General features: G+C 38.3%; 1 protein-coding gene across 1 annotated transcript in view; it reads left to right on the forward strand.

The window, feature by feature from the left end:
• CUBN (cubilin) overlaps nucleotides 1-26,895 on the forward strand; it is a 273,653-nt gene that overhangs the window by 144,353 nt on the left and 102,405 nt on the right. Inside the window, exons 33-39 of the mRNA XM_032474139.1 lie at nucleotides 523-636; nucleotides 3,086-3,196; nucleotides 4,579-4,707; nucleotides 5,859-5,991; nucleotides 17,944-18,149; nucleotides 19,076-19,260; nucleotides 21,041-21,233. Of these exons, the coding sequence (XP_032330030.1) occupies nucleotides 523-636; nucleotides 3,086-3,196; nucleotides 4,579-4,707; nucleotides 5,859-5,991; nucleotides 17,944-18,149; nucleotides 19,076-19,260; nucleotides 21,041-21,233 (1,071 nt within the window). The remainder of the gene's footprint in view (nucleotides 1-522; nucleotides 637-3,085; nucleotides 3,197-4,578; nucleotides 4,708-5,858; nucleotides 5,992-17,943; nucleotides 18,150-19,075; nucleotides 19,261-21,040; nucleotides 21,234-26,895) is intronic.

The raw sequence follows: 26,895 nt of genomic DNA on the forward strand, positions 1-26,895 counted from the left end.
TACCGTTCCTCACCCCCAGATTCCTCCTTCAGCCACTGTCTCCTCTGCGAGGTGCCTCTTACACCCCAGCTGGCTTCCAGTCTTCTACTCCTGCAGAGCATTGCAACTTCCCTGATGATACACAGCTGCCCTTGGGAAGTCTAGTTTAATGGAGTATTTACTTTCCTAAAAAAGAAGTTGTTCATAAAGAGATTATCTCTCTGCCTGTCATTTACCAGTGGGCAGAGTAAGTGAATCAGTGCCAGAGTTCTGTTGACTGATTTGGACAATCTGTAGCCATTGACCCTACTGTCCTTTGCCACCCCCACTTCCTGCAACTGAAGAATACTGTTGTAAACGTAGGGTGTGTTCCCAGTTTCTCATGGTTTATGTGCCGCTTCCTTGGCAGAGGGCTTCCTTGACATTTTAGAAACTGGGAAACATCATTTACGTTTTCATTCAGCAAGTAACTGTCTTGTAGAGCCAGTAGAAACCAGATGTATCTGACCTGTGTGTGTGTGTGTGTGTGTGTGTGTTTCTCAGCCTGTGGCAGCTACATCCTCACCAGCTCTGCCGACACTATATCCTCTCCGTTGTTTCCTGCCAACTATCCAAACAATCAGAACTGTGTCTGGACCATTCAAGCTCAGCCTCCATGTAAGTAACAGGGAAAAAAGAATCCAGGATGGATCGTGTCTGTGGGAAAGTCCATCTATGACTCATGTTTTTATGTCCTCCATGTGAACAATTGATGGCCTTCCACCTCTGTTTTTGGAAGTCTCAATTCCGGCTGTGCCCGAGAACAGGGGTTTCCTAATCTGGTAGGAAGTAATTTTTATTGTTTATTCTTAATTTCATTTATTTATTTATTTATTTACTTACTTACTTACTTATTTACTTATTTATTTAAATTTCAAGGCCTGGCAAGGGAAGCAAAGCAGAAACCTATAACCTTGCTGAATTGACAGGCATGTGATATTGGGGGGGGGGTAAGCAAAAATAATGGAATGCAGTTTGGTGCAGCCATTGTGGAAAACCATATGGAGACTCCTCAAAAGACTAAAAAGTAGACTTACCATATGACCCACTCCTAGGCATAAGGAACCCTAATTCAGAATGACACCTGCACCCCCATGTTCATAGCAGCACTATTTACAGTAGCCAAGACATGGAAATAACCTAAATGTCCATCAACAGATGACTGGAAAAAGAAGTTGTGATATATTTATACAATGCCATAAAAGATGACAACATAACGCCATGTGCAGCAACGTGGATGGACCTAGTGATTGTCATTCTAAGTGAAGTAAGCCAGAAAGAGAAAGAAAAATACCATCTGATATCACTTATATGTGGAATCTAAAAAAAAAAAAAGAAAAAAGAAGAAAAATGAACTTAAATATAAAACAGAAACAGACTCACAGACAGAGAATATAAACTTGTGGTTGTGAGGGGAGAGGGGGGTGGGAAGGGACAGACTGGGAATTCGAGGTTTTCAGATACTGACAGGTATATATAGAATAGATAAACAAGTTTATACTGTATAGCACAGGGAAATATATGCAAGATCTTATAGGAGCTCAAAAAAATATAAAAACAAATGTATGTATATTCATGTATGACTGAAAAATTGTGCTGTACACCAGAAATTGACACAACATTGTAAACTGACGTAACTCAATTTAAAAAAAAGGAAAAATAAATAGTTTTTGATACTTGTGCCTTGAGTGCAGTTATGCTGAAGGCAGCTGCTAAATGAATCAATGAATAACAGGATCCATAGCCTGGAAGTTAGTAGCTCACAGTTTGGGGGTGCAATGCCCTGGGGCCTGTTGGTCTTCAATCAAGGTGGGAGTTAATTACAAAATCTGTTCTCTGCAGCGATGCACGTATTAAAAACATCCCAGCACAGGCCATGGAGAAACATTTAATAAGTGCGTACATTATTTTATTTTTAGAATCCTAGAATCTTATTTTCTGACTTGGTAACTATCCAGAGGTAAGGATTATCATCCACATTTTACAGAGAAAATGAGGAGACTCCTAAAGCCTGAAGTGAAGTCACCACAAGGAGGATGATCCTGGGGCCATGATGGATTCTTCGAATGAGCCCTGTCCTTCCTCGAAGTTTTCAGGAAAAATTGATGATCTGAGACATAATGTGAAAAAGGCATTAAGTGCTTGACTCTGCTCTGTAATTAATGACCTGTGTGATAACAGGAAATTCGCTTAAGCCAATGAGACCCCATTAGCTAATCTGAAAAATGAAAAGTTTGGCTTCGATATTCTCTAACATTTTCCCTAGGGATGTTAAGAGTTAACAAAAGAATATCTTTATTGCCCTGCATGTGATTCGGGGGGTGGTGATGCCATCATTAGCTGAAGAACACTGCCAGCCAGCCAGGAACTGAGCCTTGGATAAAGAAGACCCCTCCTTGGGTCCAACAGTTTTGCACCTAAGGATAATTTCTAAAGAGTTGTAAAGCATTTAGAGGAAAGATCTCACTGGCTCAAAGACGGTAATAGGGAAAGATTCTATTCTGAAGATTTCAGACCCTGAAAGAAAAACAAAAGGAAAATGTACCCATGCACATACTGTTCTGCAAGTAATTTAAAGCTTTTTTTTATAAATGACTGAACCTCTGGGTCCCAAGTTGAGGCCTTAAAGTCACTCTGGGAGTGTTAGGATTGGTGTGCCAGGGAGAAGAATGTGCCTTATTTACAAGCACAGGTGAAAAATCAGAATTTAAGGACATTATTGTATTGAGAAGGATGTTTCTGAGAGGAACACAGCAATGTCTGGTACACTCCCCATAATCCATGAAGTAAGCCTACCCAGGGGTCCTCTTACAGGTACCTGCATTCAGATTCTATCGACATTTTCAAAGATGTCGCTTCTGTCACTCTTCAAAGGAAAGCTTGTAGCAGAGTAGTTACTTTTCCCCTTCACACCCTGTACCCCTGGGCTCATCTTCCAAATTCATTGCTTCCATGCTGGAGAACCAGCAAGTCAAAGGATCAGGGTTAACATTTCTCTCCCTGTGTGTTTTGCGTATCAGCACTTTATTAAATAGCCTTCTCTCTCTCTCTCTCTTTTTTCTTATAGTCAATCATATTACCCTCTCCTTTAGTCACTTTGGACTCGAAAGCAGCACAACGTGTACCCAAGACTTTTTGGAAGTTTTGGACGGCAGTCATGCCGACGCGCCCCTCCGAGGTACTGCCCTGCTCATTTCCCTCTGCGGCCCTGGCCGGGTTTTATTTCTATCCTTACATATGGATTTGGTGTCATTCAAGGTTAGAATGTTTCCAATGACTATGAAGGGCAACATAAGCCAAGTTAGGATAATGAGAGGCTAAGAAAGCAGGAGTGCATGTGAAGGTCAAGAAACAGCTTGTTCATGTCCAAGGATGTGAATAGTTTACATACATTTTTTTCTTAATTGGAAGTTGTGATTGCTTTAGACAGTAGGCAAGCGCAGTCCGTTCCAAGCATTAGATCGCACTCTGTGGGAGATCTCTTGTCCGTATCTGACCACAGTTCTTATATGCAAAGGGGGCATGTTTCTTCTGGTTTTGTCCTCAGTGGAAGCAAAAGAATCAAGCAACCAACCAACCAATCAATCAATCAATAATCTGGAGTTCTGTTTGTAAGACATCCCAAGAAAATTCAAGATTTCTGCCTTCTAGTTTCTGAAATGTCCTCAAGCAAAACAATCTCAGGTTATTTCAGCTTTCTCTGTGAGTCACTCCTATGTGAGCTTTGTCGCACAAGCTTCTCATCCTGCCCTAGAAGACACACTCCCTCAGAAAGGTGACTTTGTTTTGCTCATTGCTTTAATCCCAGTGCCCAGAACACTAGCTGGGACAACAGGGTTTTGCTCATTGCTTTAATCCCAGTGCCCAGAACAGTAGCTGGGACAATAGGGGGCAATTGATGGGTATTCTCTGCTCTGGGCAGACTTCGGATTGCATTCCTTGTGGTTTTTGCCTATAAGCATTTGGCCAAGGATGAGGCTATATTATTTAATAAACGCTTATATAGCACTTACCTGGTGCTGAGTGCTACTTGAAGAACTTTATAAATAGTAACTCAATTCATCCTCATATCCTTATGATAGAGGGTTTCATTATTATCCATGTTCCCCTTTCTCGAGTAAGAAAACTGAGGCACCGAGAACTTAAGGAACTTGACTCAGGTCACGGAGCTAGTCAACAGCAGAGCCAGGAGTTGAATCCAGATATTCTGGCTCCAACATTCACACATTTCTCTGCTATTATATATCACTTTTGATATATAATAATAAATATTAGCACATTTATTTCTGCAGGCCCCAACCACACTGGAGATTTTAGCAGTAATTACATTTGGAGATAATCTGTGTTGTTCTTATCTTCCCCCTAAGGCTCTTTATCATATTTAGAAATCGTCTCTCTTACGCTTGTATCTACAGTTTATTTTTAATTATCAGACAGCGTCCCAAACACTGACCCCAATTTGATAGTGACTTCTTCTGTTTGCTTTGGTCTCTTGTGATCCTAGCAAGTCCATGCTTACCTGTCATCATTCATCTCCTTGTCATTACCTTCATTATTTAGGCCGCTATTGTGGCTCCTCCATGCCCCACCCCATCACTTCCTTCAGCAATGCTCTGACGCTGAGATTCGTCTCAGATTCTGTGGTGAATTTTGATGGTTTCCACGCTACATTTGCAGCATCAACATCAGGTAAGAGCTGTTTGCAGCTGGCGCTGCTCGGTTAAGAGGAAGGGGTAGAAAATCCTTGGTTTGTTATTTGGGACTCTTCCACCTTCAGAGTTCAGAGCTAGTTTCCTGAGATCACCTCTATGTCTAACCTTGCCTTCTTCCAAGTTAGGTTAACATGCCTGTAAATTCTAATGGTAGTGAACTCTTTACCGCATCTTCTTTATCCCTTCATCCATTGACGGACACTTAGGTTGTTCCCAGGGCTCGGTGATTAGGACTGATTCTGCTGGGGTGAGCTCTGGTAGTGGGTAGCATTGGTTGGAGTGATCTTGGGTGACATACTTGTCCATGTGCCCTTGTTCTCCCTCGTGATATGTTTGTTAAGGGAGCCGCTGATGGACAATGTCCAATGGCATCTCTTACAGATGGACAGCTGCTGTTCTTCAGTCTCCCTGGTGTCACAGCTGGGCTCGGGCAGGGCTGGGTGTTGTCACTGATGCGGGATGGACAGTGGCACGTGGGGAGGAGGGGAAGCAGGAGTCACCCGGTACAGGGTCTCTTAGCTAGGAGAGTGCTGTTTGTTAGCTGCCGGCTTCCTCGTCATTTGCAGTTAAAAGCCTTCAGACACCTAGGAGATTTGTGTATGTTGCAGTGCTCTGCTGACTTGTTTGGTTGTTTTTTATGAGGGGGAGGTAATTAGGTTTCTTCACTGATTTCCACTTGAAGGAGGTACTGGCGATTAAACCCGGGACCTCCTGGGTGCTGAGAATGCGCTCTACCACTGGAGCTATACCCTTCCCCCTCGGTGCTCTCTTGAGAAGAAGAAGCTGAAACACTGCCTTCTGTTCTAGGCCAGGGTGGAAATCATCCTGGTCAGAAATGCAGGGGGGCTACAGGATTAAAATCATTCTCATATTACATACGAGAGGAAAGGCTTTTAGAAAAGAAACCACAGTGAGTCCTTCTAATCCAGCATACCCTGTAGCTTTTAGTTCTCAGTTTTCAGAATCTTTTCCTTATTATATATGACATGGATTTTAAAAATTATGAGATGGAAATAACATATCCTTTGTTGCTGCCAACAGCTCTTCTAATGTCCTTTCTTCTTTATCTTATGGTGTCTCGTATTCAGTATGTACTCTGCTACTCACTTTGTTTCTCTTTTCTTCCAGCCTGTGGTGGAATCTTCCACATGGCTGAAGGCATCTTCAACAGCCCTGGATACCCAGAAATTTATCCCTCTAATGTGGAATGTGTCTGGAACATTGTCAGTTCCCCTGGCAACCAGCTCCAGCTGTCTTTTATGTAAGTCCTTTTTTATAGTGTATTGTTTCAGTGAGAATGAATCTGCAGGAAGGAAGCACTGTTACTAATAGGATGGACAACTAATAGCATATGTGTCCAAACAACTGTTGGAGAATACGATGGGAACTTTGGGAAGTCTGTTTCCAAATTTCCTCTGTTTCAGTCATAGTTGAGGTTATAAACAGCATTAAAATTCTCTTAAGAATGGTTTTAGAGTTCTGCCTAACATTACCAAAAATACGTGCCTGATCTCTTGGTACATTAATTTTTGGAATGCTCATTTTCAGAAAATATTAATTTCATCTTTTAAAAAAGGGGACATTTAGGTTCTTTGGGAGAATGATTAACATTCTTTCTTCCAGCAGAATTCCCCATTTCAATTGCCCAGATATCTTATTCCCACCCCAATCCACCTTTTCTTCTACTCCTAACAGAAGAATGATTTTGAAAGGTTTTTTTGAAACTGCTGATCTGACATAAATAGACTGCCAGATATTTCTGCAGTAAAGATGAGTTTATTTAAGATCAGCAAAGAATTGTAATTTGGGATCTGCAACCATGGCAAGTCCCTGCATAGCAAGAGAAGCAGAACAATTTTATAGAGAAGAAAAGGAAGTTGGGAGGGCTATAGTAAACAGAGTCCATGGCTTCTCACTGGTTGAGTCCTTCAGGAATGAAGAGAAGTCTTTCTTCTTCCTGTTGAACTCTGCTGTTTTTGCATGGCATGAGAGATTCCCCCTTATGGTATCCCAACTCTATTTAATTAAAGCTTCTGTTTATTAATTTTTTTTTTACATTTCCCCCTTTTGATCAAGATGTTTCTCTGAAACCGTTGCATTTCAAGAGTCAGGTTTTCTACTTTCAGTGTCTTTCTGTGCATCAGTGTCAGGAAGGACCATTTCATGTTGGAGGGGAAGTGCAAAGACCGAGAACCTTTAAGGTCATATTTGAGTAACTAGGAGGCATAGGAGGGAGAACACTCAGGTACTTTTGGGGGGGGTGGAACAGGTTATCTTTTTTTTAATTATTGAGTTATAGTCAGTTTACAACATTGTGTCAATTTCCATTGTAGAGAACAACTTTCCAGTCATACATGAATGCACATACATGCATTGTCATATTTTTTTCACTGTGAGCTACCACAAGATCTTGTATATATCTCCCTGTGCTATATACAGTATAATCTTGTTTATCTATTCTACATATGCCTGTCAGTATCTACAAATTTTGAACTCCCAGTCTATCCCTTCCCATCCCCCTCCCCCTTGGCAACCACAAGTTTGTATTCTATGTCTATGAGTCTGTTTCTGTTTTGTATTTATGGTCATTTGTCCTTTCCCACCTTCCTTTGTTTCTTTGTTTCTTTCTTCTTCTTCTTCTTCTTTTTTTAGATTACACAGCTTAGGCACTTTTCGTTTAAAATTCATATGATATCAAGACCATAAACCTTGGAGATCATGTGAAGCCTTATGTCATCATCAAAAGTTTGATGACAAACATCTAACAGGTCTAGTCTGTCTCATCAAATGTTGTCTACTTTAATTCCAGAAAGTCTTTACTTTCAGGTCACCAGGTGATGTGCAGGTCCAGTCAGGCTTCAGTGATTTCTTTAGGTGTGCCACATAAATCCAAGAGTCTGTTCCTCAGAGTTTGGTGTCACAGGGGTTGTTGGTTAGCAGTATCTGATAGGGGCCTTCCCAGTGAAGTCAAAGTGAGTTCTTCTGAAGGAGTCTTTTCCAATAGACAAAATCTCGAGGTTCCAAAGGGTGATGCTTAATGTCTTCATCTCCCAAGGGTGCACTGTGAAGAGATTGCTCTATCAAACCATGGTTATTTTTAATAGAAGCAATTAATCATTTGCAATATTGAAAATTCTCTCCTTCTATCAGTTGTGGGTCAAAAGAAGTGGGAGGCAAATGCATTGGAAATCCTGTGACTATAGAGGATAAGAGTTTATGAGTGACAAAAGGGGTGAATCCAAGATTTAGAAGAACTAATGGCAATGCTTTTGACCAAGGTATTTGGAGGGCCTCCATACATTTTTCCAATTGATTCTTAATGATTCTGCCAGTGGGTTCGACTAAACCAGAGGACTGAGGGTGTAAACACAGTGAAAGTGTAAAACTAGCCAAACAGAGCAGACTTGTCAAAGCGTCTGGCCAGTAAAGTGGATTCCTCAAACACTATGAAGTTTGGGAGGAGTTCCCCAGGTAGGGATGATCTTTTCCAAAAGAACTTTTGCCACAGAAGAGACAGTAGCTTGGCTGCAAAAGAAGGCTTCCACCCAGTGTGAAAATATATAGACTATGACAAAAGTATATTTATATCCATTAGAGGAAAACTTGTATGAAATCCATTTGCCAGAGCTTGAATGATCCATTAGGCAGTTTAAAATGTCTGAGAGCAGTACGAACAGGCTGCACTTTGGACAAATGGGACAAGTGAAGTAGGCACTTTTTTCAGCCTTGTTAATGTTTCCTCTCTAATATTGATTTATGACGGCCATCATCTGGTCAGTAGAACAGAGGTTTAATGCATGCACAGAGGTGACGAGTGGGAACTTTAGAGTGTCTGATAGGAATAAGTTGTAATTTGATCCAAATCAGAAGTTTCTCTTTTGGTCAAACCAGTGATTATTGATTTTCCCATCTTGTTTTCTTTTTTCTGAGGCCAATTGTTGGGCTCCATGAGGACAGAATTCCTCATGGAGATATCAGCAAAGCGATTTCCTTTAGCTTTCAGAGAGTCAGTTTTAGAATAACCAGAATCTCAATAATAGCTAAAAAGACAGGTAAAAGTATTGTATCCAATAATTCCTAAACACAGGGGCCATTTAAAATTTTTTTCCCACTGGAAATAAGGAAGCCACATTGCTTCCACAATATTCCAAAATCATGAGCTACTCTGAAAGCATATCAACTACCAGTATAAATATTCTCAGGTTTGTCCTTGGCTAAAATATAAGCCTATGTAAAAGCATGTAATTCAATCTGTTGGGCCAAAGTAGCTATAGGTAAAGATGCTGCCTCAGGAACATCAAAAGGAATCTTAATAGCGTCCTTGGAACTATATTTGCCTTTGTCACCTTTTAAATGAGAACCATCAGTGAGCCATGAGAAGCCAGCATTACCCAGTGGAATTTCCTGTAGATCACCATGAGGAGTCAGGAGGTGACCTTGAAGGCTGTGTCATCTGGTTCTTCTCATTAAATTGGGTTGAGGTTGTCCGATGGCATCTCTTCCAGGTGGACAGCTGCTGTCATTCCCCACTACTTGAGCTGTTTCAGTACTCCGAGGCAGAGATTGTTTTATAGTAGTGGGGTTGAGCACCAAGAGTGTGGCTCCAGTGTCAGTTAAGCGTGGAAGAAGTTCGTCCCCAATCTGGAGAAGTGTTTCTCCATGCCACTTAAGAGGAGGATTGAGAAGAGCCCCTGTAGTTCCTTAGAGTGCCATTATTAAGAATTGGGAAGATGCCAAAAGGCTGGTTAGAGGGCTGAAGGCACCTAGAGCACTTTAACGTGTAACAACCTCTTTTCCAATATTCTGGCTCTTTGCAATAATAGCAGAAGCTAGTAGAGCTTTGGTTTCATTTAGGAGCCTTCATTTGTTGTGGTTGAAGATTAGGAATGTTGGCAGTTTTCCTCTGAGGTGACTCATCTAGAGTTTGTGAGGGCTGGTTTGCCACATTAACTAAATCTGGAGTGGACATAGTTTCCTGTTACATCCTGATCCTTTTATTAGAAAGGAAAGATCCCAGTTCAGCCAGTTTTCAAACATTTTATACCACAAACAGCTTAAATGGTTTTCAAGCCTAAATACTAGCCAATTCTAAGGAGATATGTTGGTCCTAAAGGAGCTAGGCCAAAGGCTTTTTCAGCCAGTTTCGAGAGACTAGCCCTTTGCAAAGGAATAGACTGAAGGCTAAACAAAACTGGCACAGTTTCAGTGAAATGGCCCCTGTTCCCGAAGGAATGGGTCAAAGGCTAGCCAGTTTCAGTTGAAACAGTCTGATTTCAAATCAGAAAGAAGTGCCCAACAACTACTCACGTGCAGAACAAAGTATTGACTGGTAAGATGAAACTTCAAAATAGATCTTGAATAAAACCTGGAGATCTTCAAATGCAAACAAAGTATGAGCTCAGATCCAAGAGAAGAACATACATTTGAACTCTAGGGTCCACAGGAAAAGCAGTGAGTGACACTGGGCTCAATCTGTGGGTACCACGCCTGTTTGCTTACCAGCCTAGAGCTGTCGTGGGTCTCATCTGGTCCCTGTATAAGCCACCAAAATGTTGATCAGAAATTAATAGATTGCCAGCTATTTCTCCAGCAAAGATGGATTTATTTAGGATCAGCAGAGAATTGCAATTCTGGGTCTACAACTACGGTGAGCCACTGCAAATCCCTGCACAGGATGGGAGGGAGAATGCTTTTATAGAAGGGAAGAGAGAGCCCTGAGGGCTACAGTAAACAGACTCCATGACTTCTCATTGGCTGAGTCCTTGCCAGGAAAGAAGAGTCTTCTTCCTCTTGGGCTCTGCTGTCATGTCAAGGCACGAGAGCACCCCCTCCTGGTTTCCCAACTCTGTATAATTGAGATTTCTGTTTATTAGTTTTTTACAGAACCTAGTGGTTGATTTGTAAAACCACTCTCATATTCCTCATTGAACTGTAAGCCTTTTGAATATGAACTAAGGATATGAAATCAACAGTAGGGTCACATCACATTCTGAGTGGTCTTAGGTTAAATTAATTAAAAAAATAATAATGTATTTTCTAGAAGTAGACAGTGAAAAGCATGTGGTCTGTGAAATGGGACTTTTTAATCTAAAAGAGAGGTACTTGTAACATGCCATGCTGGTAATGGATGCTTAACAAATATTGAATGATAAGATTTGGGTATTTAAATTGCCGTTTAAAATTAAATGTTATTTATTTTACTATGTCACATAGTATTGGGCTTTGGCTGGGGGTGCTAACTCTGTTTTTGAAAAACATCTACTTAGTAACTTACTGTTGAGAAAAGAGGACTGTTTTGAGGACACTGGTCCGTTTATTCAAAAAGAGTCTTGCTCCTTCTCCTAGACATGCCATTCTGTGCATTAAGAATGGGTTTTTTAAAATGAGAGAGAAATCTTGTTTGTGGACCACGTTCCACCATCTCAAGTTGCTTTCTTTCAGTCCATCAATCAGACAGTGCCTGATGCAGGGTCCAAGTGGCATTGTGTCAAAACAAAGGCACCCTCTGAGTGCCTGAAAGGCACTGCAAGTTTAAGTTGCCACGTGGGGAAGAGGTTTTGTTTGCTTTTGTCTTCACTAAAAACCCAAAGTTCTTTATGAAAAGAAATATATATATATATATTTAATATGTATTTCTTTATTCAATAAGTATTTATTAAGTCCCTACTATGTGCTTATACGTGTAAGCACTTGTTATCCCCATGGTAGTTGCTTTGTATATAAAGCACATGTTACTCCCATAATAGATGCTTTATATGTAATGATGAATAAAAGATGAACATTGTTCTTATGATAAAATCTGAAGCCCTTCACATGGCTTACTAGGTCTCATATTGCTAAATAAAAGGACTTCTTTGGGGTCTTTTTCCTCTTGGTCTTTACAACATTCACATTCTTGATCGATCTGGTGTCCAGTGCTTATCAGGAGCCGGGCCAGGTACTGGGAATGTTTAAGACAGACAAGATCCCATTTCTTGATGTGTTACTGATAAGTTCAGGTCAAGAAGCTATTTGTTTAAAACCTAAAGAGATTCGTTGCATCTGTAGGGCATAATCACGTCCATATAGGGCCACAGTTGTGATTACAGATGTTCACGTGTATAGCGCAAGGCTGATGCAGCCCTGATGTCCAATGAAAAGCTCTCCTCTGCCATTTCTAAAGTGTCTCACGTGGCAATCCAAAGATAAACGCAAATGGACAACACCGGGTGCTTCTTATAGAAAATGAGAGGTAAATACTCAAAGCAAGTATCATCCATTTTACTCTTTAAAGGTCACTAAATCCCGATTATTGCATCAACAAATCTTTTTTTTTAATTGAAATACAGTCAGTTACAAAGTGTCAATTTCTGCTGTACAGCACAATGTCCCAGTCATGCATATATTCTTTTTCATTTTTTTCATTAAATGTTATAACAAGATATTGAACATAGTTCCCTGTGCTACACAGAAGAAACTGTATCAACAAATCTTAATGTCTCATCTTTTTCTTTTCTCATCCATCAGAAGTTAATTTTGATTATTTCGTGTTACTTGCCTGAGTTTTACTTTTAAGATATAATTTGTGGAACGCAAGATGTTCCCCTTTATGTCGATGATAATGAGAAGGGTTTTACGGCAAGGCCTCTGAGTGAGTTATTTCTGCCCTGGTCTAAACCGTATCCAGATGGGAGCTTGGAAACATTCCCTTGGGGTGGGTGCAGAGCATATGAAAAGCATACGGAATACATCAAGTTCTAAAACATGGGGTTTGGATTGTGGACACTGCCGTGAAACTGAGTAGGGAGAAAAACTGGAGAAATTATGGTTGAATCTGTAACACAAAAGGACAGGGGAGAAATAAAACCTAAAAAGAATTTTTTTTTTTATAAAACAGATATTTAAAGGAATTAACAGAAAATGTACTTTTTGCCGGCACAGTCCATTTAAAATGTGATTGATCTTGGTTCAAGAATCAAAATGAGATAATGAGAAACAGTGATTGTACTATTTTTGTTCCACGTCCTATTTTTACTAGCAGATCTGAGCCAATGTGTTTGGAAAGAAGGTAGATTTACTTATAAAATGAAGCGGCCTAAAACAAAGACTTCCAAGAACAAGAAAACTTTTTACAAAGTTTAATTTGATTCTTACAGATACCATCCTGCTATCATTTTTAATGAAATGTCTTTTTTTCACATTTAGCATTGGATTCATACCAGTCTGGTACTAAAACAGAAAAGACCTGCACTTAGCAATCTTTTGGGCCATTAGACCAAACTTTAACGTGCACATTGATCACCTGTGATCTTGTTAAAATTCATATTCTGATTCTGTTGGTGGTAGGGCCTGATTCTTCAGTTCAAACAAGCTTTCGGGTGGTAGTGATGCTGTGAGACCATGTGCTGCACTTTGAGCAGAAAGGTTTCAGGGGCAATTTCATGTAAATTACCTGCTAAGGAAATTGAACACACTTCCTTCTGTTTTTCTGAGAATCAGAAGAACACAATTTTAGCATATTTATTGATAATATTGTGGGTAATAAAACTGAGCCTGAATTTAAGCGCCAAACTTGACAACCATCCTAAAGATGGATTCAGAACAAGTCTTTGCCAAAAATGATTGTAGGTATAAACATTGTTTTACAAAGAATCTCATGGGCAAGGAAGACAGTGGAGGTAAGACAAATGTGTTTGTTTAGCTTGAAGTGGATACTTCCTGAATCTTCTGCTGCTCCATAATCAGTCCCAGCTTGCTGCTAAAACTATGTCTGGAATATAGATCCGGATGATCCACACTGTGGTCACCCGTGTTGATGGGCTTGTGAGAGCTGCAGACTCATTGTCCAGCTAGAGACCTACCAATGCTAGTATCTGGCTTGAGAAGCTAATGGTGGAGCAGAGCTGACCAGTCTGCTCCAGTGCTCTGGGTGACAGTGAAAGCTCAGAGGCGTGTCTGATAGAGCGATCCCACTGTGGGGCTCAAGGTCCCAGAACCTCCAGGCTGGTAGTCTTTCCCTGAAGCATCCTAACCCATTAGCTGAAACAGAGCCCCAGGAGTGCGCTACACTTCCCATCACGTGAAATCTTGCACACATAATGTTGGGCATTGACTGAAAAATACACAATAGGGAAGTAAGTCTTCTATTCTTGAGACGATTTTTTATCCTTTCCAAGTTTCTTATCTGTTGTCTTACTAGGTCATTCTTCCTTCTCTTTATCTTGTCCTTCTCAGCAAAAACTCTCTTCCATTACTTCTGAAAACAGAATAGTTTGTATTCACTTCATTTACCATTTTTTATTATTAAATTACTTTTTTCTTTAAAAATTTATTGAAATAAGTAAAATAGTATAAGGCAGCAAAAGTTTCCTATCCATATCCCTTTACCTTCTTGTCACAGAGATAACCCATATTTTGAATTTTGTATGAATAATTTCTATGCATGTTTATATACGTTTATTATATACATATACATACATATGTTATATATATATATATACATAATATATATATATATACACACACACATTTCTCCATACACACTATATAATGTTGCTTTCAGCTTTATGTTTTACATAAATGCAATCATACTTACTGATTTTACTACAACTATATTGAATTTATAGATTAATTTTGGGAGAATCTTTATTGACTCTTTATTTTTTTGAACTTGGGATATCTTGCCAGTCATTTGTCTTCTTTTATGTCCTTCACTAAAATTTCATATTGTTTTCTGTAAAAATCTTACATTTTGTTACATTTATTCCTAGGCATCTTATTTTTATTGCCACTAAAAATGACATCTGTTTTTAAAATTACAATGTACCCTATGCATCTTACCCAAAATAACCCCCCTTAATTACTTGAGTTTTTCCTCCTAGAACTTTTCACTGCCTCACTATTTTTCTATTTATTTGTTTATTATCTCTCTCTCCTTCTAGGGGGAAACATTGTTTCTTTTCTTCATTGTCCTGTCCCAGTGTCTGGCAATATAGTAAAGAGTTTGTTGAATGAAAGTTAACTAAGTTATAGTGCATAAATTTTTGTTTGCTGGTATAAGGAAACCCTATTAATTTTTGCATTATCTTATCCAGCAACCATTCCATTCTCTAGAATGGCCAAAAATTTTGTTTCTTGTCTCCTGCTGTTATCTTCAGTGCCTGGAAAAGGACCTGACAGAGAAACAAAACAAAACAAAACAAAACAAAAAAGAAACGAAAGAAAGAAAGTAAAAAAAAAGGTACTTAGTATGTACTTATGAATGAATGAGTGCCCTTGAATATGAATTGATTTTATAGGCCTTCTTTTCTAATTCTTAGAACATGTGCCCCTTTTCCTTCTCTTACTGCCCTGGAAAATACTTTAGTATATTGTGGAACAAAGTGATGAGAACAGGCTTTCTTGTGTTGTTCCTCATTTAAAAGAAATGTTTAAAATTTTTTTACCTCTAAGTGTATTTTCTTAAGTGTTTGGTGGACATTTCTCATCCAGTTAAGAAAATTCCTTTTATTCCTAATTTTCTAAGAGTTCTTATGATGAATGGGTGTTCAGTTTTATCAAATGCTTTTTTCTGCAGTTGTCGCTGACTCTTTTGATATATTTTTGCGTTTGTTTTTCTCTTTTAATGCTTGTGTGTGTTGAATTGTTGTTGAATTGTTCTAATAGATCTTCTAATCTTAAACCATTGTGTGTTCAACTTGGTTAAGATTTACATATTTGACAGATGGATGGATTCATTTTGCTAATATTTTATGTAAGATTTTTCATCTGTATTATTGACAGTGACTTATACTTTTTCTTTCTTTGACCCCTCCTGACTGGTTTTGCTCTCAAGGTGATACTAACTTCATTAAGTAAGTTGGACACTGTCATATTTTTAAATATTTTTGTTACAATTTGCATAAGATTAGGATTGGAATATTGATTTGATGAAGCTTTGGTAGGGTTTGCCTATAAAATAATCTGGGCTCAGATACTTGTTTTGTCTGCAGGCAATTTTTAATACTGATTTTTACTGATTTGATGGTCTTTTAGGTTTTTCATTTTTTCTTAAACTAGTTAAATTATTGTATTTTTGTAAAAAAATTGTCTAAGTGTTCAAATTTATTGACATGGGTTTTTAGTAGATTTCATTGTAATTTTAAATGTTTCTGATGTATCTGTAATTTTGTCCTTTTCTTATTAGTAATTGTTCATTTAAACTTTCTTTTATTCTTGATCAGTTTTATTGGAGGTTTATAACTTTATTGGTCTTGTCAAAGAAATAGCTTTTTAAAAATTCTTTTCTAGTATTTAAAGTTGTCCTGTTATTTCCTCTGCTTCCTTTGTGGTTTTTTTTTTTTTTTCCTGCTTTTCTAACTTCTGGGACTAGACATCTAATTAATTTTTCTTAGTATTTATTCTTCTCTACTATAAACACTTAAGGCTATAAGTTTCCCTCTAAATATTGCTTTTACCACACTCCATAAGGTTTAATACACAATGTTTTCACTTTCATTTAGTCCTAAACATATTCTAATTTCCATTGTGATTTCTTGTTTAGCTCATGGTTTATATAGAAAGGTGTTTTATGTATTCAAACTATGCGATCTTCTTGTTATCTCTTTGTGACCTAGTTCTAATTTCATCTAATAGTGCTCAGAGAGCACTGTTTTTAGTAGTTTTAATAGTTTCTGAGATTTGATTCTTTGTCAACTATATTGATACTTTTTATACATGTTATTGGGCACATGAAAAGAATAAATGTAGAGAATTTGTAAATTCTAATTGTTGGGTGTTACAGAAAGCTTGGTATTGTCTTGCTGTTGTTATCGTAATTCATCATTTTGTGGAAATCACCAAAAATCATCTAATTGATTCCTGAGTATGTTTGGAAAATAACCCTAGAGTGGAGTCTCTGAAACTGCCCCTTTAAAAGTTACTAATTTATTTTGAGTAACCAAATCCTATAGCCTGTTCTTAATCCTGGATCTTTGCATCATTTGACACCCTTCATCACCCTCTCCATAATTCTCTCTTAGCTTCTGTGACATGACTTTGAATTTGTTTTTATCTTACTTTCCACACTACTCCTGTATTTATCATTTCCTCTCCCTTTCACTGTACTCAAAATATGGGTGTTCCCTAATCTGCTCTTTTCCTTTCTCTCTCTCTTTCTCTCTTTGTCTTTACTTATCACTCCCCACTTGTTCATTTGTAAACCCCCAATCTAGCCATGCTTCCACTATGACCACATATATACAGGTGGTAACACAGGTGGTAATGAAGCTGTATGTCCAAATACAGCCACAGAGGCTCTTTTGAAGCCCAAACTTGGCGCCATCAATTGGTTGAACTGGCTGTATATTTGCAGCTCCTGCTCTGGATAATCTCCTCTACTCCAGCCATCTGTTCATCCACCCTCACACCAGTACCACATTATCTTGATTATATCCAAGTTTTTTAAGCATTAAGGCCAATTTTTAAAAGCATTCATTTAGCATCTACATGATCTGGACTCTTTATATATGTTACTAATTACAGTCAGATGAGGCAGATACTATTCCTACCCTCCCTTCCCTTATGTCATCATAACTGCAGAATACAAAGAAATTGAATATGCTTGAACACCCGCTTGCATTATTACAAATGCTGTGTTTTCCTTCCTTTCCAGAAATTGTCATTTAAGCTCTCCCAAAATTAACCCATCAAACCACTCCAGCTATGCTTTCTTAAAGCACTCAATGTTCTAACCAATCTAGACGGCTCACAGGTTTCTAAATATGTCCCACCCTTTCTGCATCTGTACTTCGGTTGCCACGCATTCCATGCCCACCATTCTGCACCTTAAATCCAGCTACTATTACATTTCAGTCTCAAAAAGTCTTTCCATCAAGCTACTACTGAGCTTCACCATCAGATATGATACCTCTTGTCTCAAAATTCTTATCCCACTTTATAGGTCTGATGGCACAATATTCTGCCTTATAATGATTTTTTCCCCTGTATTCTTGCTTAGTTTTCCCCCAGAAAGAAAATTCCTTGAAGGCAGTGTATTAATTGTCTTCAGATCTCTCATATAGCCATTTCAACAAATTTGAGTGAAAGAAAATTTTTGAGTCAGCTAAAAGACATTGTGATTAAAATTAAAGAAAAAAAATTTTAAAAGTAAGCAGGTCAACCCAGCATGTGATTCAGAATAATCCCCAAATGTATCCTATCAATTTAATCTCTTTAATTTTTCCCCCCATATCAGAACTTTCCAGCTGGAGGATTCTCAGGACTGTAGCAGAGATTTTGTGGAGATCCGGGAAGGAAACTCCACTGGCCACTTGGTGGGACGATATTGTGGAAACACCCTCCCCCTCAATTACTCATCCGTTGTTGGGCATAGCCTATGGGTCAGATTTGTCTCAGATGGCTCAGGAAGTGGCATTGGCTTCCAGGCTGCATTTGCAAAGAGTAAGTTGGTTCCACTATAGTGATGGCTTCCAGAATGTTTCCTACAAACTAGAAAGGATAACAGTATTTTCAGTAATGCACTAAGAACAATGCTGATCTACCCTATTTCCTGATATTTCTTGTCTTTGTGGAATTACTTTATTATATAAAATGTGCAAAAAATTAAATTCTATATGAATGGCTCATTAAGAGCCAGGGAGAGCATTCTCAGTGATTTTAATATTCTTTTAAAGCTCTAGTGTCTACCCAATATTAAATTAAACTTTTTTCATGGTATTGTATTAAAGAGCTTTCTAAAGTGTTATGGTTCCAGTTTGGTATACTTAAGTCAAACTTGTTTATTTGATCCCATAAAGTCTATGTTCTTTGGATTAAAAACATCTAATGTTACTTTAGGATATGCTTAAGTGCCCAGATATTATAATAACAAGGTATTCTCCTAATTGGATAAAATGTTAAATAAATATTTTTATTTTCTAACTCAACTTTTTCATAATTAGCCTCTCTGTATGTGATTTGAAGATGTCCATTTCTCTTATATAATTTAAAAAAACATATTTTATTCTTTTGTAAAACAGGAAAATAGGCAAACCAAAATTACAGAGCAGGGCTGGTCATACCCCTTCCCATGGCCCCAGGTCCCCTGGGGTCTGGGAACCCATTTTTACATGGGAAGCTATTGCTTGTTTTCGCACTGTGTAGCCTGCTAAGGAGATGGAATTCCATTCACAAAATCACCCTTCTCCCAGGAATTAATAGATAGCAGAGAAACCAAAAAGGAAGCAGTATTTCTTTCAGTGTTCAGAAAAGAAATTGCAGTCAATTAAAAGTCCATCCTTTTCAAAACCCCTTGCCTTTTGTTTCTTTCATTTGATTAAAGAGCTTTTCCAAGTAGGTCTGATTTACTACTCTGTTTTCCTTCCTAGTATTTGGCAATGATAATATTGTGGGAACTCATGGGAAAATCGCCTCTCCCTTATGGCCTAGCAATTACCCTCACAACTCCAATTACCAATGGATAGTGAATCTGAATGAATCTCAAGTTATCCATGGTAGAATCTTGGAGATGGACATTGAAGGAACATTTAACTGCTATTATGACAAGTTAAAGGTGAGTTTCCAAGTGCAATCAGTGTTTATAAATTTAGGTGAATTGCTACTGGCAAAAATTGATTTAGGTTGGGGAGAGTGAATATAGCTCAGTGGTAGAGTGCATGCTTAGCATGCACGAGGTCCTGGGTTCAATCCCCAGTACCTCCATTAAAAAAATTTAAAACATAACAGATCCAAGTTAATGTCTATTCAAGCAGTTGCGAATGATACAGGATGGTCTAGCCTACATCATGAGTACCCCCTCTAGGTTACCTATACAATGGTAATTCTTTTAATTTGAAAAGTCAGATACCAGAATTCTGTATCTAACTTATTTTTTTTTAACATTATTATAATTTTTCTGTTGGGCTTTGTCTAAGCATGTATATGTATCTTATTCATTCTTTCTTATATCCCATTATCCTACTTATTTTTATGTTAGAGTGTTAAACATTTGAATGTGAATTTTAAAATAAATAAATATAACGACTGTGGTGAACATTGGCATTCAGACATTAGTTATTATATCAATTTCAGAAAGCCTATCAGATTATCTTTTATGTAGCTTTATTGGGGTATATTTGACAAATAGTGTTTATACTTAAAATGTACAACTTGATCCTCTGATATATGTATACACTGTAAAATAATAATCATAATCAAGCTAATTAACATATTTATCACCTCATATGGTTACCATCTTTTTTATTTTTGGTGTGGTGAGAATACTCAAGATCTACCGTCTTAGCAAATTTCAAGCATACAGTGTAGTATTATTAGCTGCAGTCACATTGCTCTGCATTACATCTTCTGAATTATTAATCTGGCAAAACTGAAACTTTGTACCCTTCGACCATCTCCCTATTTTTTGCTCCCGCCATCTCCTGGCAACCACCCCCTTCTACTCTCTGCTTCTATGAGTCTGACTATTTCATGAACAGATCCTTGAAGGCCAAGGGTCTGTCTTATTCATTTTAGATCCACAGTGCTTCCCAAAGAATCCAGTACCTAATAGATGCTCATTATGTGTAGAAATAATTATTAGATAATGTGAAATCTGAGCTTATGTCGTGGCTTCAATGGAGAAATTTGTAATAACATTTATAATGAACTTGTTCAGATTATTTAGAAGATGGAGGGAAGGATGTGAAATGTAGTTGGACACCATCCATCCACATGTGCAGCAAAAATAAACGTGCTCAAGATTATGTATTTGGAAACTATTGCAAAGTACATCTCTAACTAACGCAATTTAATATTTTGAACCAAATGGAAGAGATTTATTGAATGCTTTGAATATGCTGAGCCCTGGCAAGCTGTAATTCTTTTGTTGTTATTAATTCTGCTTACTTACTTCTTTGGAAATAGAACTCCTGGATACCTGTCCACTTTCTCTCATTAAACTTCTCCTCTTTATTACTGCTTTTCTGTTTTCTTCCTAATTCCTCCTTTGACCCCCCAGAGTACATTCAGTCAGCACTGTTGTGCAACTATCCTGGTTTCTACTTTTCCACCCCCAAATTCTACTGTAAATCATATAATGAGCTACATCACAAGGAACATGTTCATTAATATAATCCTACAGGATGGATATAAATAATTTCAAAACACATTTAATTATTTGCAGTCATATTTTATATCTCACAATACTTTTTATTTTAAACTAATATATAATGTTACTTCATTATTTTTTCCATTATGATAAAATTATAAAAAGTTATCCTTTTGGTTTTCTTTTTATTAAGAAAAACAGAGGTGATTGCCTAAAGTCAGTGCTCTATTATGCCTTTTACATGCAGATTTATGATGGGTCTGGCATTCATTCCCGCCTGATTGGAACCTACTGTGGTACCCAGACCGACTCTTTTGGCTCTACTAGAAGTTCTTTGACATTTCAGTTTTCTTCTGATTCTTCAGTCTCGGGGAAAGGATTCCTTCTGGAGTGGTTTGCGATGAATGCCTCTGTTGGACCTTTACCTACCATTGCTACAGGTGTGCTTGGTAATAAATAAAATTCTTTTTAGGGGCTGATATGTGTAGACTGACATTTCAAAGATTCCTACTAATAAGGGCCAAATACACAAATGAGTAAGTATTATAATTACAGTCTCAAAACCCTTCCTTCATGCATTCAAGTGTTCTTTTAATTTCACAAAAACATAAAAATTATATGTTTACTTCCAGCAAATGCTGATTTTTCCATTATATTTTTCATAATAATTAAGGGTTTGATATCCATAAGCTATTCTACTTACAATTTCTAGAGGTCACTTCAGAGATTTCTGAAAGTTTGGTTTGCAAATACTATGCACACATACACACACTCACAATAGTTAAGGATCAACTAATAGAAGTAACTGTTTTTCTTCTGTATTACATTTTAAGTATGACTTCAGAAATGTTTCGGTTTGTCCTCAACTGGTTGTAAAAACTTCAAGTTTCAGGTAAAGTTGGCCTAAATATTAAGCTTTTACTTCACTATTTGAGAGTCATTTCTAATTTTCCCAGTAAGCAGTGTTTTGGGAGACTGTGCTTTTTGCTTGAAAATATGTTTAAACAATCTTGAAGGACTCTCTTGAATTTGAGGGTTGACGTAGAATAAGCTCAGCAGATATTTCTTATAGCATATTCTCAGTCCTTGAAATATTTGATTGGGACACATTATCATAGGGTATCATTGAAGATTTTCAAACTTTGAACTTGTTCTGGGACTAAAGAGACCCTAAAAGATTAGAGTCTACTTGCTGCTAACTTCTTGGGAATTTGTATCAGCAGAGATCACAGATGAAGGTGTAATTCATACTTTTATTTAATGCCTCTTAATATTCTGTCCTGAGATGGGTTTTTTTGCCTCTCTTATAAGGTACTTTGATAACACTGACTATGACTCTCTTCCTTAAAATATTTATTTATCTAAGAGTAAGGAGCCATCAGGAATTGCCCAAAGTAATTTTGAGCTGTCACTTTAAGTCTGGATAGCTCTTATACGTAAACTTGAATTAAGCTTTTTTTATATCCACACATCTCAAGTTAGGGAAGTAATCTGCCATGCAAAACAGTGTATCAACAAATACAATATAGTACTCAAAAACAGTAAGTTCTCTTCTCATATATATATTCTATAATTATGTTATTTGAATGGATGATTGACTGTAATATCATAAATCTCATTTCTTTTAATGAAGAACAAGCAAAGGAGAAAATAAGTGGGTAAGAAAATTTTATAATTTACTAGTCATCTAGTTGGTGTAAGTGAGTATTCCATGATGACCTCACATTCTGAAAGTTTCATTAAAGTGAAAAAAAGCTTAATGTTTTAAAATGTATTCATGTATTGAACATTGTACCATTAGCATTCCTTATACAAACATATATTTAATTTATTTCAACAAATATTTATTGTGGGTTTATTATAGATACACTGAGGTAAGTGTATCCTGACTAAGAAAGGAAATCAAGATATAATGTCTACTCTCCAGGAGTTTAAAAGTAGTTGAGAAAGATAAAGCATTCATCTGTCTGTTAAAAAAATGATATAGTAATTAAATAACTAAATAACAAAGCAGCTGGTACAGGCAATGAAAAGTCAATCAAAGGAAAGTGAGCCTATTGTGGACTAGGGTCATCTGAAGGAAATTAAACATGTCAAGTAGGAAATTTTTAGCGTATCAGTCAGGAAATACTTGGTTATGCTGCAGTAACAAATAATTCCAAGCTCTGAGTAGCTGAAAAACAATCAGACTTCCTTCTTGCTCATGTTACATATTCCCCATAGGTTAACTGGGGGCCTCGTCACCATCATCACTCCATAACTAGGCTGTCAGAGCTGACATTGTTTGGGACATTACCTGTGACCATGGCAGGAGGAAAGAGAGCCCTGGCATGTCTCAGTCTAAAACTGCAGTTTAAAAATGATGCATTTTGCTTATAATGCATTGGCCAAAATTGGTCAAAAGGCTTCACCCAACCACAGAATTATTAAGAAATGCAATTTCACCCTGTGTTTGGAAGTAAGGAAAGATGGAATATTTGACAAACAACACTAATGACCCACAGTCAGTTAGAATGACAACTGCTTTGTATAAATTCAAGATCAGAAATATTTTATATAGAGGACAATTTTAACTTTTGAAGATACTGGATAATATTCAAATATTCTACTTTAAAATTGCTTTTACTTGTCTTTTTTTTTTTTTTTTTTTTTTTACTTTTGCAGCCTGTGTAGTAATAGAACAAAGTAATTAAGACCTAGTCCTATAAAATTTTACACTTATTTCTTGCTGGCCCCAGCAAGATTCAAACACGTGCTGGTATAAGACTCATAAGCTTCAGGAATGGTGAAGTAAAGACCTCTGAAAATCCATTCTTACATAAAAACAGTGAGAACACTGGCAAAAATTTTCAAAACCAACTTTTGAGAATGCTGGAAATTAATTAAAGATGACAACAATCTAAGCAGTGTTTATTCAAGAAAAATGGTTGAATCTCAGAAAGAGTAGCCAGCTTTCTGGTATCTTAATTTTCCCTATTTCAGCCTCTTCCCCACCCCAGCTTTGCAGTAGCATTACAATAGCCTCACGATTATTTTAGCGGTGAAAACCCGCAGCCCAACAGCTATTGGAAGGGGTGGGTGGAACAGATCAGGAGTTCCAAAAATCATCCTATCCCTAGGGAATTATTATTTAATCTGTCTGGCAGCTTCCTATAAAAGTTCCATCCTCTGGATTTGTCTTCATTTGCCCTAACACAGAGCATGCTGTGTACAAAAGCCCCATCAATGGGGTGTTTTTTGAAAATCATCAGTGACAATGTTTAGCATCACAACTGCATGTGGTAATGATACCACTTACAGCTAATAAGAGGCTAACCAAAAATGTAAACACTGAAGAACAGGATATCCACAGGGGGCTGTGAAAAGCTCTGACATGTTTCTGGGAATATAGAAGTCCCCACACATGTGCAGGGCTGTGAACATGCCCAAGAAAAACCAGAGAAGACCCTAGTTTCTCACCTCCACATGCTCTTAAGGCTCTGTGAAAGTAGACAGTGAATACTAAGGCAGAGTTGTAAACTGCCTTCTAGGGTCAGGTAGGCTTATCCTAACTGCCCCCCCCCCACACACACAGTCCCTCACAAAAGACTGAGAGGATTATTGTTTCCAGACATTAAAAGGGGAATATCTGTTTAATCAATTGTTGATCACTAACCGGAATACAGAATTTCAGGCTACACACGATAATGAATACAGACATTAGAGAATTTGTGCACAAAAGTCAATGGACAGTAACAGCCAACTTTAGGGGAAGGGTTGCCACATTTCCAGAATTGCCACATTAGGTTATTTAAAATGTCTAGTTTTTCAACAAAAAATTATGAGAGCCCCCCCCCCCCCCCCCCAGGAAAGTATAGCCTATGCAAAGGAAAAGAAGGAATCAATAGAAGCTACCCTGGAGAAAGTCAAGATGTCAGAATTACTTAACAAATACTTTAAATGAGCTATTGTAAATATGCCAAAGAACTAAAAGAAACCATGTCTAAGAATTAAAGTATGGAATGGTGTCTTACCAAAAAGAGAGTATCAGTAAAGTGATAGAAATTTTTAAAAGAAAAAACAACCAACTAGAAATCATGGAGTTGAAATTCACTGAACAGGCTCAATGACAGATCTGAGCAGACAGAAAAAATAATCATTGAACTTGAAGGGAGGTCAGCTGAGATTTTCCTTTGAGGGAAAGAGAGAAAAAGAATGAAGACCACTATACAGAGCTTCAGAAACTATCATTATACCAACATATATATGAGTGCATAATGAGAGTCACAGATGAGAAGAAAGAGAAAGGGAAACAAAGAATATTTGAAGAAACACTGTCTGAACACTTCCCAAATTTGATGAAAAATATTAATTTATACATCCAAGAAGCCCAACAAATTCCAAGTAGGACAAACTCAGTGAGATCTATACCTAGACAAATCACTGTCAAACTATCAAAGCTAAAGAAAAAGGGATCATCTTGAAAGAGCTAAAAAAAAAAAAAGAAAAAGAAAAGAAAAGAAAGGAGTAGCCAAGATGGCGGAGTAGAAGGAAGCTCGTAGCTTACCCTCTCTCACAAATACACCAAAACTCACATCCACAGACCCACCCAGCCAACCAGAGCACCTGCTGAACTCCAACAGAACATTGCCCTCTTCAAAAGACAAAGATACCACGAATCTGGTAGCAGAAAAGGAAAAAATAAAGAAGGAAAAACAAAACAGTGTGGGACCAGTCCCGCGGGGAGGGAGTGGCAAAGGAAGACTAGCACTTGTTCGCCGGGTCTCCCCCCTCCAATGGAGAGGCCAGCGGGATGGAGGGGGAGCCTCCAAGGCTTGGATCTGTAAGGAGCACCCCTTGACTGACAGAACTAAGTTAAACGGGCACAGAGGGCCCCTGCGACACCCAGCCCGAGATGCGAGTCATCAGCTGGGGGCCAGGACAGGCGGCCCAAGACGGGCGGAGGACTGAGGCAGCTGCACTGACATAGCCCTGCAGGACTGCAGGAGGCTGTGTGCCATGGCTGGGAGGGGATACAGATCAGAGCAACCTGGGCCCCCCATAAATTATGGGGGAAAAAAAAGCAAAGCAACACTGCTGGTGTGCCCTGGGGGGAGGGGTGCTGTGGCCTTTGTTCCCTCAGACCCATGGCGCTATTACTGGCGCTTCTTGGGAGGAGAGAGGCAGGGCACAGCCACAGCTGCCATCTCCTCCTGTGCACAGCACCCGGGCCAGGGCAGGGCCGAGCCCTGAATCCGTACCTCAGGGCTTCGCAACCTCCTGGGTAGGACTGAGTCTTGTTTACAGCCTGAGACAGATAGGATCTCTCTGCCTTGGTACCTCAAAGAACTCCTGCCACCAAAGACAAACAAGGAGCTGAGTTTTGGAACGGAGCAGGGGTGGGGCGGTTCCACGGTCTTCTCCGAGCCCACCTACAGAGCACCAACCTGAGGTGGAATGGGCAGCTGCACAGAGCAGGGGACAGACCAGCACCGGGAGAGGGCAGGAGGCCACCCACCTTCCTGGCAGGAGCACAGCACCTGACCGAGGTGCTGGGAGGGGGCGCAGCCAGCACACCTACCTTGCCCGAGCACAGCAGCATCAGGGGATGGGGTGACCTGCCCACACCCAGGAAGGAGCAGAGCACCTGAACCACTGTTGGGAGGGGGTGCAATCTGCTTGCCAATAGGCACTGGGAGCAGCACAGAGAGGGTGCCAACAGAGGGCCTCTGGAAACAGCAAGCTGAGTTTCTGAAACAGGGTGAAGACAAAAAGACTTCTCAATAAAATCATTAAGAGCGTACAGTCTACAGGAGAACACATTTTTTTTAAATCTTTTTTATATCTGTTCTATTTTCTATTACCTTTTTAATTTTTACTTTTTAAACAATTGTGTATGTCTACAGTTTTAATCCCTTTTAAATTTTTCTTCTAAAATATTTTTATTTTTATTATTTTTAAAAATCCAACTCATTTCATTTTTATTTCTATTGGTTTTAATCTCCTGTTATTGATTATACACAGGATTCAAATATTATTTTCTGATTTTTTTTCTCCTACTTTTAAGGTTTTTAAAAGATGTCTCAATTCAATTGCTATTCTGCTTCAATTTGCTCTTCTATT

Source organism: Camelus ferus, chromosome 35 (assembly GCF_009834535.1).
Source record: "Camelus ferus isolate YT-003-E chromosome 35, BCGSAC_Cfer_1.0, whole genome shotgun sequence".
NCBI classification, from domain to species: domain Eukaryota; kingdom Metazoa; phylum Chordata; class Mammalia; order Artiodactyla; family Camelidae; genus Camelus; species Camelus ferus.